The sequence below is a fragment of the Thermobia domestica genome, chromosome 7 (assembly GCF_964235325.1).
Source record: "Thermobia domestica chromosome 7, izTheDome1.hap1.1, whole genome shotgun sequence".
Classification (NCBI taxonomy): domain Eukaryota; kingdom Metazoa; phylum Arthropoda; class Insecta; order Zygentoma; family Lepismatidae; genus Thermobia; species Thermobia domestica.
The window spans coordinates 302767245-302787405 of NC_137460.1; the positions used below are offsets into that span (position 1 = coordinate 302767245).

General features: G+C 38.0%; 1 protein-coding gene across 1 annotated transcript in view; it reads right to left on the bottom strand.

The window, feature by feature from the left end:
- Positions 1-485: 485 nt before the first annotated feature.
- Vps26 (vacuolar protein sorting 26) overlaps positions 486-20161 on the bottom strand; it is a 46054-nt gene continuing 26378 nt past the window's right edge. Inside the window, exons 6-7 of the mRNA XM_081766846.1 lie at positions 14406-14617; positions 486-7376 (exon numbers count right to left, since the gene is read on the bottom strand). Of these exons, the coding sequence (XP_081622972.1) occupies positions 7194-7376; positions 14406-14617 (395 nt within the window). The 3' untranslated portion in view covers positions 486-7193. The remainder of the gene's footprint in view (positions 7377-14405; positions 14618-20161) is intronic.

Sequence of the window (20161 nt, forward strand, 5' to 3'; positions counted from 1 at the left end):
ATGTTGGGACAATGCAATTACCATCCTCGCTTAGAAGTATTATGATCAGTATTAGGAAAATTGTTGGCACACTACGAATATCAAACGGTCTTCACATTATTTCTTATGAAATTATATATATTTCAATTTTACGTCCCATGTTTACGACGGCTAGGCTAAAGGAGACGGTGATGACAAATGAATGCAATGATGGAATGAAGAAAGTGGGAGGAAACGAGAAAACCCATGCACACGATGTTTGTCCACCACAAAGTTCAGTTGGCGCGAGCTGGGATCGAACCTGGGACCCCACGCACCAAAGGCGAACGCTCTAGCACTGAGCTACCGCGGCCCCTTCACTATCTTTCACCATATGTTTCAATTACTTATTCAATTTCTTATACAGTAGGCTGAATGAAGAAGGGACAATGCAAGTTCACTGGACCTGTACATTATCCATGTCTATTAACATAAGGATGTGTCATCTCATGTTTAATTATGAGCCATTTTTTTAAACTGGCATTTATTTATTTCTATACTCAGGTTTTTAATATCACATGTAAATCTCTCCAACTTAATAATAAAATATGTCTTCATTAACTCATACATACTCTCTAACACAATATATTTCCATCTTTTTAAAGAACAAAGAAAGAAGAAAAACTCAAATACACAGGAATGCAACCAACTTTATAAAGCAACTGGAAATCAACTGCTTTGTACATTAACATAAGTTTACATCTGAAAACCTTATTATTACTATACCATTCATACGGAGATGGATGGTTGTCCTGAGTTTATGGGGGTCACCGTTACTGCATATGAGTATCATCGAAAGGGTTTCTGCACTGCGTAAATATTAGAACACTTTTAAAAAACAAATAATCACGGACTACTATGTGTATGTAAACAAGGTTAATACAAAAGTAGCAGAAAAGTCACGGAACAAATTTACTTCCTTATGAACGTATACTTGCACTGGTAATGGTGTCGTATGTGCACATTTTCACCAACTTCATAAAGTATGCACGGATATGGAATGCCTTGTCACCGGGTGGAGTAATTTCAAACCATAGGCCGTGGGAAAAAGTTCGGATCGTCCATGTACGAGGGTTGTTAAAAATTATCCGCAATTTTAACTAACTTTTGTTACATTGTTCATATTGACTTCTATCCTCATTTATTTTATTGTTATCATGCTATGAAAGTTTGATCCTAATTCCTCCATTTGTCTTCCTTTTGTTGCAGATAGATCATGGCCGCTCCATTACAAATTTGCACCAAAGAGGAACAACGAGCAGTAGTCCGGTTTTTGTGGTCGGAAGATGTATCAGGGGCCGCCATCCGTCAAAGACTTTCGCCACAATACAAGAACAGCCTCTTGTCGCAACGGATTGTCTAAGAATGGATTGAAAAATTCAAAAATGGTCGCACAAGTGTTACGTACAACGGAGCCGGCCGAAAATCTACGACAGGGTGTCTACTCAAATTCCAAAATGAAATTTTGTGACTTTTTCGTGACCTTTTCTTCACCAAATCATTTAATTTCCTAACATTTTCAAGAGCGAATTTGGGTGCGACTTAGGCCGAATTTTCATCCATGCGATAGAAACTTACTTTGCTTGCGATTTGGTAGTGTCTAAAGCCGACCATAGACATTTTTGGTGGAGAACTTTGAACTTTTATAGAACAAAATTTTCCAACCTTTACTTACATTTGAACAGTTAAAAAAAATCGTGACCCAAAAGTTAAATTTCGTGACCGATAGACACCCTGTACGACCATAAATGATGACAACATTGAGCTTGCACGTGACATAATTCTGTTAGGCGAATGACTATTAATGATGTGGCACATCGTGTGAAAATTACTCATGGTTTCGAATACAATTTCCGACCACAAAAACCGGATTACTGCTCGCTGTTCCTCTTTGGTGCAAACTTCTAATGGAGCAGCCATGATCTATCTGAAACACAAAGACAAATGGAGAAATTAGGATTAAACTTTCATAGCATAACCACAACAGCATAAACAATAAAATAAATTAGGACAGAGGTCAGTATAAACGATGTAAAAGAGTCATGTCAAAATTGCAGATAATTTTTGACTTACCCTCGTATTTTGGAACGCACTGGGCACACTAATGAGTCATTGAAGGTAGTGCTCAGATCGGACACTTGTAATGCGTCTGTAGCACTTAGAGATATCCGCCCCTCCTCCTATAGTGGAGCGACTTCAGATTTCTTAATTCATTTACCTACTTTTCAATGACTGTTCTTGTTTTGAGAAGGTTGTCAAAGCTTTATTTTGAATGTTGTTATAAGTATTCGTGGCACTGGAAACAAGATACCCAGTTGAATGTAAAAGCGAACTACGAATGAGTGACAAGTACAAACGGAGAATATCATGTGTGTATGTATCACATGTGGATTACCAAATACAAATCACGATTTTGTTTGTGCATCCGTCTGTTCTCTCATTTGCCGTTAACATGAAAGATGCATCTTTACATTATAATTTTGACAGGGAATGAGATAGCACAATAAAAATTTTCAGATGCAAACATACTACTAGCATACAAGAATAATTTCAAACTTTTAACGCTTAAGAATATTTTGAAAACCACGTTATTATTTGGATCTTAAATTTTAGCTGCAGTTTTCGAAACTTCCATTTTCTTCGTGGGTTAATAGAACGTTATTAACACCTTATGCCTTTTTGCTAGTGTACTCAATAGCACAATGATATAGTATAAGAGTTTTATGGAACAGAAACGAGCCTTTATTATTATATAAATTAATAAATGAGATGGGATATTATACTGGTATCAAATAACAGGCAGTTTTTTTTTCTTTGTTTACTTTTTACTAAAAGCTCTGCCTGAGAAATTCGTGATGTTACAACTGATATACTTACTGCATTTCCACTCATATTCATGATTGGTGAAAATAACAACGGGATAAATTTGGAAAGCGAGCTATTACAAGCCAACACTTTTTCCCCAAAATGTTTCACAAAGGCCAGAAATTTCGGTGCCCAACAACTATGACGTCACATACGGTATTAGGTCAACAAATTTTTGGCCAGTAACAAAATATGTGATACTCTTAATAGTATTTTCCCTCATTTCTTTGCGTTAGTATAACGAACCTTCGAAAACTAAATTGAACAGTCTTACAACTTGTGAGAGCTCACAGTCTATGGGCCTTATGCAGAGTCGTTTCGATGCGTGATTAATGCATAGTAAAGTGTTCTACTAACATATGTTCCCTGCAGTAGTCAGACTTTTAGTATGACGCTAATCATATGTCAAAACGACTCTGCATAAGGCGGTACATGATTTGACATAATATACCAGGGTCAGGCAAAAAGTTCCCGGAATTTCGTTGTAACTATATATTAGCACAATATAGGTAGGTACACATTCAATTAATCGCCTTCACAATAGTCTCCTTGAGAACACTCACACACTTGTTGCAACCGCTCCTGCCAATGCTGAAAGTTCTGTTTTGATATATTCGCAAGTTCAGCTTCGCATTGGTTGGGATGTCTTCTACGGTGGTAAAATGGTTCTGGTTCGCAGGAACGGACATTTTTCTCCTCTACCAGCCTCCTTACTCACCGGATTTAGAACCAGCATTTTTTTTCTTTTTTTTTCTTTAAGATCAAAAAGGACCTCAAAGGTTACTGTTTTGCCATCGTAGAAGACATCGAAACCAACGCGACGGCTAAACTTCGGAAGTATTGTTTCCAGCATTGGCAGGAGCGGTGTTCCCAAGGAGCCTATATTGAAAGCGATTAAGTATATCTATATTGTGGTAAGAAATGTTTACAACCAAATTCCGGGAACGTTTCGACTACTCCTCGTATGTTTTAGTTTCTGAATTTTCTGGCTTTAAAACTGTGTCATGATAAATGACTAAAGACTTACATCCCCAGTCTACTGAGGGAATGTCCTCATACACAACGATTTAGTAAATGCTTTTTTTACGAATACTATCAAATATTGGAACATCAAATCAAACACAAAAGGTACTTCTAAACAATGTATAATTAAAGATGGATGCAATGCAAGAAATCAATTATAAGAATTAGGAAAATGAGTAAATATTTTGTTTCTTTTAATTTGATGTTCCACTTTCTTTGTAGGCTTAAGGATATAGGGTTAACAAAGGAATGAAATCTGTCAAGACAGCTCGAGGCGAATTAAAGAAACGATATTTTCAGGAGAATATAAACCAAGAGCAGCCAACGCAAAGTAACAATTACGTTGTACCAATTCACAGGCTTGTTTGATGGGGACAAACAGGCATGAAGAAATCTGGGCTGCTAAATGACATCTGAGAAAGGAGAAAAAAAATACATTCATTCTGTTACACCAGTCAGAAATGGAAAGATATTAAACAAAAATGCCAACACGGATCACCACCGGATTTTACCTGTCATAATTTACGTAATCTCTGCTATTTTCTCTAACAAAATCAGAATTAATACAGGATAAAGAGAAAGCAACTACAAGATACAGAAAGAAAAGCTACATTACTGTCACGTAAAAATGTCAACAGCCTAACACGCCAATATGGAGTCAATCTTCAATTTTGTTTGGTTGTGTCTATACAAAGTCACCTTACATACAACTATACAACGAAAACAACTATTTACATAAACAGAATAGATTCAACAGATCCTTCAGTAGCCTTCTGTTTGAATATACAATCCCAATGAAGAGAGAAGCATTCCTTTCTCTCTCCGTTTCATTTTTTGGTTATGAGAAGAGGAACAATTACTCATTGTTGTATCAAACAATGGCCGCTTCTTCAAATGTATTTACATTACATTTACATGGAAAGGGAAGGATTTCTTTCACTCGTATATACAGTAGGTTTCCTAAATCCCTTTCACAAAACAATATGATAAGTTCAGCCTCCCAAACCTGATCTAACAAATACAAATACTATTCAGCTTCCAAATCTCGCTTGTTCTGTGCTATACATTATATGTTATACCTACTCTAAACGCTGTTAACGGTACTTTTATCTTAAGTGCTGAAAACTATTGAAGAAATATTAACAGCTATCACTGACATTTCAGTTCCAATTACATGCCTCAATGCTTCATACGACAGAAGAAAACAATTGGTTTATAATACAATTGAGTAACAATAGTTAAAACACGTAAACCAATTAGAAAGTACTTTCTCCATTTTCTGGTACTTGTTTTGAGCTAACGGTCACTGGGTGTAAACCTCCCCTATTCACAATAATAGCATTCCCGTCAACTACACTGAAAGCCTATCCTCCGTTGCCTGTTCAACAACTCTTGACAGCGCCCCTTTTCATAACACAGATCAAATATAAATACAGGGTGTTTCAAAACAACAACGACAACGTTTGGGAGGTGATTCCTGACACCAAGATAAGACAAAAAGTATAGACCAACCTTGGTGCAGAAATCCGTCGTTTCGGAGTTATAGGTTGCCGAAAACATGAAAAACTAAACTTTAGAGGTCCATAGATTCAAAATTATGGGACCTACCGTACTCGGGTCAAGACTTCATGTAGGAACTAATATGTGCCCTATCCAAATATCCATGTTTCAGAATTCTGCAGTATTTTCACAACAATTTTTATAGAGGGAGTTGCTAAGTACTTCAGATTATATACCAGTAGCCAAACTCCCCTCCCTTTTCCCATAAAAACTGTTCCGTGAGTACTTTAGGATTCTGAAACATGGATTTTTGGATAGCGCTCATATCAGTCCTTAAGTGAAATCTTGATCCGACTACGGTAGGTCCCATAGTTTTGGAGCTATAGACCTTTAAAGTTTAGTTTTTCATGTTTTCAGCAACCTATAACTCCGAAATGACGGATTTCTGCACCCAGGTTGGTCTATACTTTTTGTCTTATCTTGGTGTCACGAATCACATTCCAATCGTAGTCGTTGTTTTGTAACACCCTGTATATCGTCACAAGTAATGGCAGCACATGTGACATTATCGTATACATATTAAAACAGCAACTTAATGTTAAGTTAGAACTTATCAAAATCGTTGACGATATTATTGAAATCTGTAACTTAAAATCGCAAAGCAACATGCGCATGTGTTCGCTTCTGGAAAACTTAACTGCATGATATTTTTGTTTGGGCTATATACGTATCCTGAACTAAATGGTAAGTACGAACGTTTCAACTCGTCTTTGAAGGAAGATGGCAATTCCGAGATAAAAGTCTTCTTCGCACGTTTGAGTGATTCTGCAGACAAGTACTTAATTATTAACATAAGCAGCACACATCTAGATTTATTTCAAAATGCTCAGTAACTGAAGCATTAGAACGTAAAACGTATCGCTAGCAGTTAAAAGATTACAAGATTTAATGCCTTCCATCAACTGACTAATACTGGTACAACTTCAGTCAGTTCCTTTCTACTCTGAAGACACATTTTATCTTATAACACGGTAAGTTCTAGTTTGGCGCTGTATTATTCTTAAAACACAGAAAAAGTAAATAAATCAGTAACCACACCCAAGCTCACACGTGACGCAATTTCCATTAACACTCATTCGGCAATTCCTCACACAATCTAATTTGCATTAACGGTGTAAAAAATCTATAATCTCGTGCACGGTCGTGTTACTAGGAGTCATTCTTAACGACAGTGAAAATTAATATAAATACATAGATACAAACAATAGGAAAACGTCTCGCTTAAGAATTCCAGTCGGAGGAAACTTTTTAAGGGATGTCTTTAAAACAAATATATGTTTTAATGACAAAGAAGTCGCATTTATGAAAATCAATTTACGCCAAAGTATTCAACAATTTGATGCCCTATCAGCACAGAAGGTATAACTCCTTCCTCCGTAATTTTTGCCACCAGCTGAATCTATGGATTTGATTTTCTTCGACACTTAGTCACCATTTGTTCCGGAGTTTCCTGATACTATTATGGACAGAACAACCCCACGTTTTTCCCTCCTAAATGAAAAATTTTTCACCGATGTTTATTATAGCTTTTGTACTCTATCTGTTATGAATAAACACCTCCCAAAGTTTTATATGAAGTCGTATTTGAACCTCTCAGTTGACTGCTGAGGCTTTTGTTAGATCAGGTATAGAGAGTATTTAGTTTGTGATAGCGATTTGGAAACGCGCTGCATAGCGTGTCCTGTTTGGTGAACCACTGGCTAAATGTCTGCCGTCAACACTAACTGTTATTTGTCATTGGGGCTGTGTGGCGTGGTGGTGGCATCTGGTTCCAGGTTGTTCTCTTGTTCGGGGTTTTCTTCCAAGGGCGGAGACGACGACGGCTGCTGGGGTTCCTGTTGTTGCTGCTGTTGAAGCGTCTGCTGGATCGACTTACGGGTCTTCTCACCCTTTCGCCATAGCGTGATCTCCTGCAAACAGGAATAATGATGATGATAATAATTACTATGTGATCTGTAACCATACTCTAAATCCTTAGACACAATGCAACGCATTTTTACGCTACTTCTTTTATATAGAGACATAACGTTTAAGATCAGACAAAGATATTTATTATTTTAAGGAACAGATTCTTTGATTTTCCAGACCCAAAAATGAAAAGGAGGCAAGTGGATTTGGACCCGACAGTTCTTAACCTACAATGGCAGCTCAATACCGATGCAAAATTCCTACAAAAATATATCAATTTTCTTCTCGAAATATTTGTCAAAATTTGACATTTTCTAAAACATATTGTATCACTTGAACCACGACAATTAACAGATATATGTTGCTATCTATCAATTAGGCGAGCTACTCTTAAACATAAATTAACACACATAAACTTCCAGAAAGAACTGAATTTGTAAATCAAAAAAATTCGAAATATTAATACTATTTTTTGTTTTTCTATTTTCTTACTTCGTTAGCTTAAAGTAATAAGTTGTCACAATATGGGCGCATTGGATCATTCTAGTCATCATAAAAATTGTGAACGAGAAATTATGGCATAAGCATAAGTTTGTCTGAACTTTGGGTCGCTGAAAGGAAATAATTATATATTATATATATATATATATATATATATATATATATATACTATGTGATCAAAAGTATCCGGACACCCCCCAAAACACACGATACATTGTGCTGCCACCTACTACCAGGTACTCACTATCAGCGACCTCAGTAGTCATTAGACGTCCTGAGAAAGCAGAATGGGGCGCTCCGCGGAACTCACTGTGTCAGAAGTCTGTACGCGAGATTTCCACACTCCTAAACATCCCTAGGGTCCACTGTGTCTGTTGTGATAGTGAAGTGGAAACGTGAAGGGACATGTACAGCACAAAAGCATATAGGCCGACCTCGTCTGTTGACTGACAGAGACCGCCGACAGTTGAAGAGGGTCGTAAAGTGTAATAGGCAGACATCTATCCAGACCATCACATAGGAATTCCAAACTGAATCAGGATCCACCCCCAGTACTATGACAGTTAGGCATGAGGTGAGAAAACTTGAATTTCATGGTCGAGTGGCTGCTCATAAGCCACACATCACGCAGGTAAATGCCTCGCTTGGTGTAAGGAGCGTAAACATTGGACGATTGAACAGTGGAAAAACGTTGTGTGGAGTGACGAATCACGGTACACAATGTGACAATCCGATGGCAGGGTGTGGGTATGGCGAATGCCCGGTGAACATCATCTGTCAGCATGTGTAGTGCCAACAGTAAAATTCGGAGGTGGTGGTGTTTTTCTTGGAGGGGGCTTGCACCAGTTGTTCTTTTGCGTAACACTCCGACATTGATGTTTTAAGCACCTTCTTGCTTCCGACTGTTGAAGAGCAATTCGGAGATGGCGATTGCATCTGTCAACACGATCGAGCACCTGTTCATACTGCACGGTCTGTGGCGGAGTGGTTACGCGATCATAACATTCCTGCAATGAACTGGCCTGCACAGAGTCCTGACTTGAATCCTATAGAACACCTTTGGGATGTTTTGGAACGCCGACTTCGTGCCAGGCCTCACCGACCTACATCGATACCTCTCTTCAGTTCAGTACTCTGTGAAGAATGGGCTGCCATTCCCCAAGAAACCTTCCAGCACCTGATTGAAAGTATGCCTGCGAGAGTGGAAGCTGTCATCAAGCTAAGGGTGGGCCAACACCATATTGAATTCCAGCAGTACCGATAGAGGGCGCCACGAACTTGTAAGTCATTGTCAGCACATTATATATATATATACTATGTGATCAAAAGTATCCGGACACCTGGCTAACATTGTTATTACTTTGTAATTTAAGGAAAATAAATTGTATCATATTGTATCATTCTCTAACCGTAAAATTAGTGTGTAGAGCATTATTTGAAGGTAAATTTTTAAAAGGAATACTCTAATTCTACAGAGTGGCCAACAAGTCCCACTACCCCTTGATAAATGCTGATGTAAGGTTTCGTGTTACCCCTTTATTAACGCTAATGTAAGTTTTTCCCATTGTTTCAGATTGTGTGAACGATGGTTGATACTTCCAGTTACAGTACTGAAGAATGTGTTATTGCAAGATGTTGGGTGCATGAGAGAAACCACACAGGTGAAACACTGGCAGAAGTGCGTGCAAACTTTCTGACAAGGTTTCAAGGAGACCCTCCTCCGAAACAAACACTTTTACGATGGGAACAAACTATTCGCCGCAGAAGTCGACGTGTAAGCGATCTGTAGAACGGGGTATATCCCAGTCGACTACGCACATGCACATGAAACCACTGTCGAACAGACAGAAGCTGTGAAACAAGCTTTCACTCAAGTTACACCTGCAATACTCCGCAAAATGTCGCACAGGAGCTGGCGTCGTGTTATCCTTTGTCATGAGAATGACAGTAGACAGATTGATCCTTTGAACACTTAATGTTTGCTATCTCAATAAAACTTCTAAAAAGCATTGTTGTTCATGTCATTCAATTTTTTCCGTGTAGTTATTTACATACGTTTAGTGGTTTACGTTACTTATTTTCAGGGATAACGGGACTTTGTGGCCACCGTGTATTGCCTGTGGTAAAAGTGCGATATTCCGACGTTCCTGAAAATACGAACACGATCACTTCCCTTATTTTTAATTTTTATTTTACATTGATGTTTGCTGCCTCTCAGAGATTAATGTAAGCTTTGAATAAGAACCTCTTTACAACAAGGTGATGGTAAATGTTTCACCTGCATAAGGCAGATCACAAAACAAATTCTTATCTTATTGGTTTAAAGTAATATCACTGATACAAACAGAAAAAAGAAAAAAATATAGAAGCATGTAGCTAATAACAGAAGATAATAGGTACACTACTGATAAGTTGTTCTATTCTATAATTTTTGCATTGTCCTTTCAGTTTCCGTATCTTCGTGTATTCATTTTTATATTTTTGTTGTTGTTGTTTTCAATTTCATTTTAAATTTGTGCCAAAAAATACCTTACATACACTTTCCCTAAACTTAAGAATTTAATAATGTTTCCCCGATTATTTTCGTCACGTATTTAGGGGGTAAAATACTACATTGTATAAATAATATCTACAGATGTGTTGCCGTGGTATTCAATGCACATGGAGTGCTTGCTTACATCGACTTTTCGCGAGCTAACGAAAGAAAATTGTGCAAATTTCAAGAGCAGTTTATTTCTGAAGTAAAGATTTCTGTGAGAAATAATGTAATTATAGTCCTCTATACATATGGACGGTTGAATCATGCCAATGTTCATTCTGTTTCTTCATCAGCATTTCTTTGGAGGCACTTTGAAAAGGTAAGAAAAAAAACTACAGTATCCCTTTTATTACACCTTTCTAACTGCTTTCATTCAATTCTTTCGCACACATGTACTTTCAATGACAAAAATAAATTTGTGACTTCTTTAGAAGTTATGGACAAACGAAAGAATGCAATCGTTAAAATATAAACGTTTTATGCTCGTACTCCTGGAAGCGAATGATTCATTTGTGTTTCTTGTGAACTTTGTTAGACTCGAAGCTAATATGGAATCTCACAGAAATTAAGGGAAAAATTAAGTCCCACGTTTATAACCCCCAACCTTTACTTTTATGTAAACAAAAATGAAAGCCTATACTTCGCCTCCGTAGACGATATTCTAGTTAAAGTATTCGCACTTCCAATACATTCATGGTAAATGCTCCAGCTCAAATGAAACCTCACAAATATAATTTCTGATCGCAGATGGGGCCAACCTTTTATTAATTCCACATTATTAGCATTTAACAGAAAATGTTTTGGCTATGTGATAATTTATATATAAAACACAATCACGTAACAGTTTCAACACAATAACTGTGTCTTCATCAGACTTCCACTCTTTCTGGCTACTTGGGGGTTGGTCAACTCTTATTTACTTTCCGGAGAATAACTTTCAAATAGGCTCCGCTCCCTTCGTTAAAAAGTAACACTTGTGTTATTCACTTTCACTTGTGCAGCTGCGCACCTGTCCAATTAAAAATATACATATTTGCTGGATATATTTTTGCTCTCTAATTATCCTTATGTTCCTTTATTAATTTGCTCTCTTTCTTCTCCCATTTAGTTTCTTTTTCTTTAAGTAGAATCTTCTATTCTTTATTTATCGCGAATCCTGCATTTCAATTCATCACTGTTTCCCGCCTTCATAATCTCCCTGGCTTCTTTCCATTTTCTCACCAATGTCCTGTTCTCTGCTTCTATGACTTCTTCTCCTTTGTCTCATTGTAATGCTTACATATTATGTTGTTATCTCTTCAATCTTATGTCATCTTTGTGCTGTTTTATCCTTTCTTCCATCTTTTTTGTTTCGCCAATGTAAATTTTGCTACACTCTGCGCATCCCACTCTATATATACCCTACCCCCTTTGACCTTTTTCCACTATTGATTTTCTCTTAGTTTTTCTGACCACTTCAATTATTCTGCTTCCTCCTTTTCTGTACGTCCTAATTCCTGCTTTCCGAAGTATCCTCTTATCTTCTCCGTTCCTTTGCCTAGGCTCTCTTCTTGTCTTCTTCCTCTTTCTTGCTACGCTTCTTCTTACTCTATCCTTCATTGTGGCAATTTCTCCTCTTGATAAATCTGGTTCAGCTGAACAAATGACATGAGTGAATAAATCCTCATGTACAGTTTTCGAAGAAAACTAATTTTTTTTTGTAAACCTAATAACTGATGCTTTATGATAGCCACACCACCTTTTATGATGAAACTTACACTTATTAAGGTTTTCATTATGACACGGACGGACACAGTACGGTTAAGAAGATATAGACCAAATTTATCATTAACTGCTAACCTTTAATTTCACTGTCATTATACAATTTTCCAAAGATACGAAATACAGGTAGCGGACACTGAAACTGAAACACCTGCGCAAACAGCATAGGATGTTCGCGGAACCTCACCAGAGCCATCAGGTGGTTCATATCCTAATTTTGGGCAATGAGCCACGTGTGGTGGTCGTTTGTAGTCACTGCAGTAGAAAAGGTTCATAAGTGAACGTCAAATCGTGTGTGTAGAGCGGTATAAATGGGGGACATATCCAACTTCAAGAGGTAGATCGTAAGGGCGCGTCTAGCAGGTGCATCTGTGTCCAACACTGCAACACTTCATGAAATCTTACGAGCTATAGTATCCAGTGTGATGCGTAAATATGGACAGGAAGGACGAAACAAAGCCAGAAGGAGCAACTGCAGGGGGACACGGAAGTTGTCTGAAAGGACATCAGGACATTGACTACGAATGTTGAACAAAAACGGAAAATCACCGCATCAGCAATCACCACAGAAGTAAATACACACTTAAGAGAACCTGTGTGCACCAAAATAGCCCGTCAATACCTGCCTAAGGGCAGCATCCATGGCAGGTTTGCAATACTAAAGCCTTTTATCAGTAGCACAATGGCGCAAAGCAGTTTCAGTGGTGCCAGAACATATAAAACCTGGACGCTGGATGACCTACGAAACGAGTCACATTCTCGGACGAGTCCAGGTACATTGTTTTCCAAACGATAAGGAGAGTATTTATTTTGCAGAAGACCCTCAGATGCATACAATCTAGACTGCTTAGTACCCACAGTCAAAAACGGAGGCGGATCCGTGATTATTTGGAGTATAATAATCGCGGCAGACTTTGGGCGACCTAATTGTTCTAGAAGGTCGTGTTACCGCCAGGAACAATAGGACTAATTACACCCTATGGTTTGAATACTCCTCCCGGACGGTAGTGCAGTGTTCCAGGATAATAACTGCCCTATTCACACTGCTAAACTTGTCGCACAGAGTGGTTCGATGAGCATGACGATGAGGTTGAACATCTGCCATGGCTCGCTCAATCGCCGGATCTCAACATTATTGAGCATGTATGGGGTTTGTAGAGGATCGAGTGAGGAAACGTTTTCCTCCACGACATGCACGTGTTGAACTTGTCACTGCGCTTCAAGAGCAATGGCTGAAAATCCCTCTGCAAACGGTGCAGAACTTCTATCAATCCTTTCTAAATTGTGTTGTTGCTGTAGTGGCCGTCAAATGCCGTTCCAACTCCTTATTAAATACAAATTATTGTTTTCTTTTTCAGGTGTTTCAGGTTCAATATCCACTACCTGTAATTCAGATAAATCAAATTTAGCTGAACAAAATGACGTGCTGTCTGTTGTTGGCTTTTATTCTTTTGGAATAAGAAACAGACACTATTAAGCACAGACTACAATACAAATAGACGAGCAACTTCCTATATGCGCTATTGAAATCAGTTTGGATAGCCTGCACAGCGAAAGAACCAATCAACGCTCTCGGTGGATGGCGCTGTCATCGGTCTTGGAACGTGACGTCATGGGTTGTCATATTAATCGGCGGATAGTTTTCGTCTGCTTCGCATTTCAGTGTTAGATGTAGTGCAGAAAGATCAGATACGCTAATGTTCACTTTTTCTTGTACTGTCTCTGGACTTCCAGCTTTTTTATATTAATAGAATTATCTTTCTTTTTAAAAGAGTTCACTTTGAAAGCAGTGTTTACACTACAGACCACCACTGATAGATTTACATGCTAAATGGAGGAAATAACTAATTTAAATAACTGAAATAACTAATATACATATCATGTATATTTAATGTCACATGCAGTCGGTTATTTCCTCCAGTTATCAGATATAGTAGTAAAATTAAACCGTTTATCCTTAAAATATCTAAATACTACTATTCAATATTACGATTGTGTAACAGAATGGAAGAAAAATAAGAAGAAAAATAATCTGGTCTGTGGTTACTTTCGAAATTTCCACGTAGGTGACGTCAGATCGACTGGTTAGTTCTGTCATTGTGTGGTAGAGGCGCTACTGTCGCAGATTCCAGTTTTTCGCTGAGTTTGCGGTCTGTATATTCTAGTCTGTGCTATTAAGTAGTACATTTAAGTAATGTTGTTTAATTTCTCCGAACAGTGCCACCCTTACCTGTTGTTTGAAGTATCTCCTGTCCTCCTCATCCATGAGCACGAGGTTCAGATAATATCGAACGGAGAACTTCTTGTTGATATCTCGCATGGTTGGGGTGAGGTCGTAGCCAGCCAAAAACACTCGGATGGGAATGCTCTCCCCTCGCACAGGAGCTCCGTCCATTATCTCGTACTTCGCAATTGTCTCGTTCTCCGTGAAAGTGTTCGGACCTTAAAATAAAGACAAATTGTTGGATAAATCATTGCATCCGAACATGTTATCAATACAAAACATGTTACTGCAAATGTATCACGATATTTGATTAGAAAGAATCCTTCCATAAGACGCACCAACACTTCCTGAGAAAACTACAGGAGAGAAGGGTCATTGATTATTATTATTATTATTATTAACAAGAAACCAAAGTATATTTTACTTTGTTCCGATAAACAGAAATTCAACTTTTCTAACAAATGAAGACATAATATAGAATGCACTTGCTTTCTTCCTTCAGATTTGATTGTTTTCCTAAAAGTAAATTCTTGCAGCATTTTAATAAAAGTGTTGTCATATTTTAACGAAAACCACGCAAAATAACGGATTAATTATTTTTACCGTTAGGAAAACCGTTAGGTTTAAGCTGATTTGGTGAGTATGGGAAACCAAGATTCATGACATTTTCTAGAAAACAGGCTGGAATGGTGTTGAATGAGGAAATTCGCAATATGGAGTTGTATGGTAGTTGGTTTATTTCCTTCGTTGGTGAGCTTCATCGCTAAGCGGTTAGCGTACGCGCCTTGGGCGTGGGAGACCCGGGTTCCATTCCTGGCGGGAGCTCATGTGCTTCGGATTCCACGTTAATCTGTAGGTCCACGCCTCATACAGCCTCGCTGCGGAAAGGGACGTTAAACTCAAAATCAACTCGACTTTCCTTTATTGGGATATTTTTTTGAATGACTGAATTGTTTCCGAGTAAATATGAATATATTAACAATAGTACCTTGTGTCCTTTTTCTAGCAGAAACGTTTGATTCAGATAGTACTCAACTGGCAATGGTGGGTGGATCAGTTTCTTACAACTACAGTCCTCAAGTCCTCCGGTTTACGAATCTTTACAAAAAAAGACATGAAGTGTACTTCCACTTCCGATTCACTTGCTATATATATATGTCTACACAAAAAATAACTTGTTTGAAGTGTATGAGTAACCTCAGACCCCTGCAATGCCTCGGGCCCTTACAGGGGCAGCCGAAGTTCTCGTCACCTGCTCTGGAGGAGCAGAATAAGTGAGCAAGGATAGGATCATCATCGGTTACTTCCATTTTAACTTTACGCTCAATTCTAATGAGCGTAGAGCTCAACTCTATGCTCAGAAACAAATTTAAAACTTTTCCTTCTATAATAACAACTCAATATTAAAAGGACAAATCACTATATCCTATACGAGGAAAAATCAAAGAGTTTTTGTGCCTATTGATTTATTGCCAGATTACAAGCCATAAACGACGAAAATAAAATATATACACAATATTCTCAGCACCTCTATTTATTTTTCCACATAATCACATCTGCTGAGGCACTTGTCCCACCGTACCACAAGTTTCTCGTCTTGCTGCGTAGAAAACGGACGGATGATCACGAAACCAACGATGAATAATAACGTTCTGCATTTCGGTGAACCTCTGTCCTGTCACGAACTTCTTCAACGGACCAAAAAGATTGTAATCACTGGGGAAAGGGGGGGGGGGAGCAAAGTCTGGACTATAAGGGAGATTCTCCGTAATCTTCCAGTCCCACGAGTAAAGTTCGGCGGTTTAGTATTGCATTGGCGGAAGACCACATCGTCGGTATCGCGAATATCCTGACGTTTTTCCTAATGGCTGTTCACAGATGGGGAGTGTGCTGCAACAGTGGCGCTCTGCCCTGATGGTTTCCCTCTTGACAAGAAATCCAGAAGAATGGTGCCCGACTATCCCAAAATACAGTGAACATCAGTTTATCGATAGATGGTGTTATTCGGAATTTCTTCGCTACTGCCGTCCCCAGATATTCCACACCATGCTGCTTTTTTGACTAGAGACTATGATGGAATATCCACGTTTTGTTTCCAATGACAGTAAGGTCTAGGAAACTCGCCCTCCTCAACGTAACGCTGTAAACGCTTCAGTGACATGACTATTAGCTTGCTCTTGTTGATATCATTAAAATTAGGAACTCACCGACATGACATCCTGCGGTATTCCAACAAATCGAGACAATGTTATGAACATTATCATAGGAAATGTCCTTTAGATGAACTGGTCGATCCGCTTTCACCATTTCGTCAACATGCGTAATATTATCCAGTGTCAGCCCGAACGCTCACTGTCCTGGACATTTTCTCGTCATTTTCAAACTCCCTGTTCCACCACTGCACAATTCCAACTGCTAAACACTTCTGCTCATGCATGGACTCCATTTCCCTGTGGATATCAATTGCTGTCTCTCTCTTGTACTATCGAAAACAAATACTGTAGCATTTCGCCACTCATATGCCTGAGCATTCCGGCCATCTTTGGCAACTGATAACAGCCTCGTACGGTGGAAAAAAACGGAAGTTACAATGTGACCGTTCCAAGAAACGCTTCCTGCATCGTTCGTATTACATATAAATATATATCGATTTTACATTAAAATGTATTACATACTCGAAAGAAAAAATAGGCGTGAAGACTTTTTGATTTTCCCCTCATAACACCGACCTTTTGCGATTAAGAAAAAAAATCGAAAATGTAAGCAAGTATAAGTTGGATTAAGTTTAATGTTCAAGTCTTGCAGCATCTTTAGCTACTACTTCGAGAATCCAGTTCCTCTAATCAATGGTTCTAAATTTTTTTTATCTAGTGCCCTCCTTTCTAAACTCTTCTCTCCCATCATTGATCTAACCGTCCATGGAAAATTTCCTTTCCCGTTGTTGACCTACCATTATACTTGTCATTCGTATATATTATACTAGGTTTGATTTCAAATAAGGATACCCTCAAGAATTGCATTTCACCATTTATAGCCTAGAAGGTACGATTTTCACTAGGCTATATTCTCAGTTTCAAAACCATTGTTCTATTTAAATAATGTTAACGACGGTTTCAGCAGTTATACGTGGGTCAGTCGGAAAGTTAGTTGCACTCCATAAATATTTTCGGTCAAAAGTTATTTTGATGAAACTGTGTAGCAACACTGCAGACATGTAGCTGTATCGTGTGACGTAGCGGTTTTCACGAGGCAAGTGGACGTGTTCTGGTAATCAGTCGTAAACATGTCTCGACAGCTGCAACTGGCGTCCAAATTGGAAATGCGTGCAGTGATTCGTTTTTTTGTGAGCGAAACTGTGTAACTGCACTGAAATTTATCAGCAGTTGCATGAAGTGTATGATGAAAATGCACTGTCACGGTAAGCAAGACTCACGCAGCACAACAAACGTGCGAACTTCTGAGAAAGTTTAGATGGGAAGTGTGGGATCAGCCTTCTTACAGCCCAGACCTTTCACCGTCTGACTTCCATGTGTTTGGTCCCATGAGAGACGAACTTTCAAAGCGACGATACCACTCGGATGAGGAGGTGAAAGCTGCAGCCCAAGAATGATTATCGGGCATTGCACGGCATTTCTTTGCAGAAGGCATAGAAAAACTTGTACCACGCCTCGTCAAATGCTTAAATAACGGAGGTAATTACGTTGAAAACTAGATTGTGAATGGAACTTTATAATACAAATAGTTACTGTAAAATTTCTATCCTGTTTTATTTTCAGAACCAACTTTTTGACTGACCCTCGTATATTTAACCATTGAAAAGTACATTTTTGAAAGATATTTTGATTTTGTTTCTGCGCCAATATTACCTTACGAAATACTGCCAAATGATAAAAATTCAGAGTGAAAAAGTTTGACTGAGCAGAAAATTGTATGTAGTTCTCCGACTTATATTATCGGCTCATCACACTATCCAATCCCTTCCATGGCCACCCACACATTTCTCACTTAAGTTTAGCAGTTGCATATCCAGACCATATAAGCTGTACCACAAGTTTTGTTATGGCTGTTGGCTGCTCAGAGAACGGAACGTCGGTAGCGTAATAATAGCGCACCAGTGTGGTAAATCAGAGATACAGGCTCGATTCTCGGCTCAGCCACTCACCTTCACTTTTTCCGTTTTTATCGAGTTCACACTCACCAGGAGATAGCAGAAGTTTACAAAATAATGCATTTTCTGAGTACGTAAATTGATTCGTATAGATTTAATTCTATTCTTTTTTCAACAAATAAAAAGGCACGTTTTCTAGTGACAAAGTCACGGGCATAGGAAAGAAAGAACAAAAGAAAAATCTTTTTCGTAAAAATAAGAAAGAAAAATCTCCAGACTCATACTTTGTAAACACTTTCAAACAATACAATGAATTACAACCTCATGCACATAGTCGGTAAATTAAGTGTTAATATCAACCTTGCCAAACAATTAACTTTTGAACAAAGACAAAGCAAACTAAACCTGTCAATTCACTCTTATTCTCTGCCTTCCAACTGCACACTGAGATCTTTCCTCTAACAGGGTGTCTACTAAGTTTCATTTTCAAAATTCCAGTATATTTCCAGTATATTCAGTTTAACTATCAGCAAAATTCCAAAAATACCTATTACAATGATTATTTTTAAAGTTCTTTAGGAATAATAACACTCCTGATGATTTCAGGTTTGTAATTGTTTTACCATCAAAAGAATATTTCATTTTTAATAAATTTAGTTACCCTTGATTTTTTAAAATACAAATGATTTTTTAACATTTTTTTAAGGGCTTCCCAACTCCCCTCACAGCCCTCCACCCCACCCACCCATTGCTTTAAATGTCTGATTACAAAATTAATACAACTTTTGCTTTAGAAAAATTTACAATCTCAATGGATACAAAATTGTTTCTAAGACTATTAAAAAAAAAAAAGTACGACAAATTACCAGTTTCATGATTTTTCCAGTATGTGGATCAAAATTCCAGTATATTTCCAGTATGAAAATTAAATTCAAGTATTTCCAGTATCAGTAGACACCCTGACTAAGCCCTCTCTCCCCCGTTTTCCAAAGTAAAATCAGTCTTCCGTATATCTGAACTACATTGGCATTGTAAGTGAGAAATCACGCTTCGGATGTCTTATTTCCGAAAGTACGTCCGAGTTTCTCGCTTTCATGTGAGATATCTGCGAACATGACCTCAGTGTCCAAAACAGAAAACCTCGTATTCGAGATGACTTAAATCCTTAAGAAAAATTCATAATAATTTTAACTATTGCTGTATGGCTGGTGATTGTTTACTTCTTTTCTATGAACCACTAGCAGCGTTCACCCCGCTTCGCTGCGGTCACCCCGGAACGCAATAAACTTTGTTACTTAGATAATTTTTACTTTTTCGCTTTCAAGTGATATGATAAAAACCATAGAAGATTGCAGTAAATGTTAACATTATATCGCCTGTCATTTATGTTAACCCGCCCCGCTTCGCTGCGGTCACCCCCGAACGCAATAAACTTTGTTACTTAGATAATTTTTACTTTTTCGCTTTCAAGTGATATGATAAAAACCATTATAACGCCTGTCATTTATGTTAACCCGCCGAGTGACACGGTCATGCGGGTTGCATATAAATACGTTTATTTTTATACCTATGATGAACTAACAAAGGATTTGTACGTAATGGACACCTGAATGGTCAATTATCTCAAGACAATGGTAATTGAAAATTAAAGTGA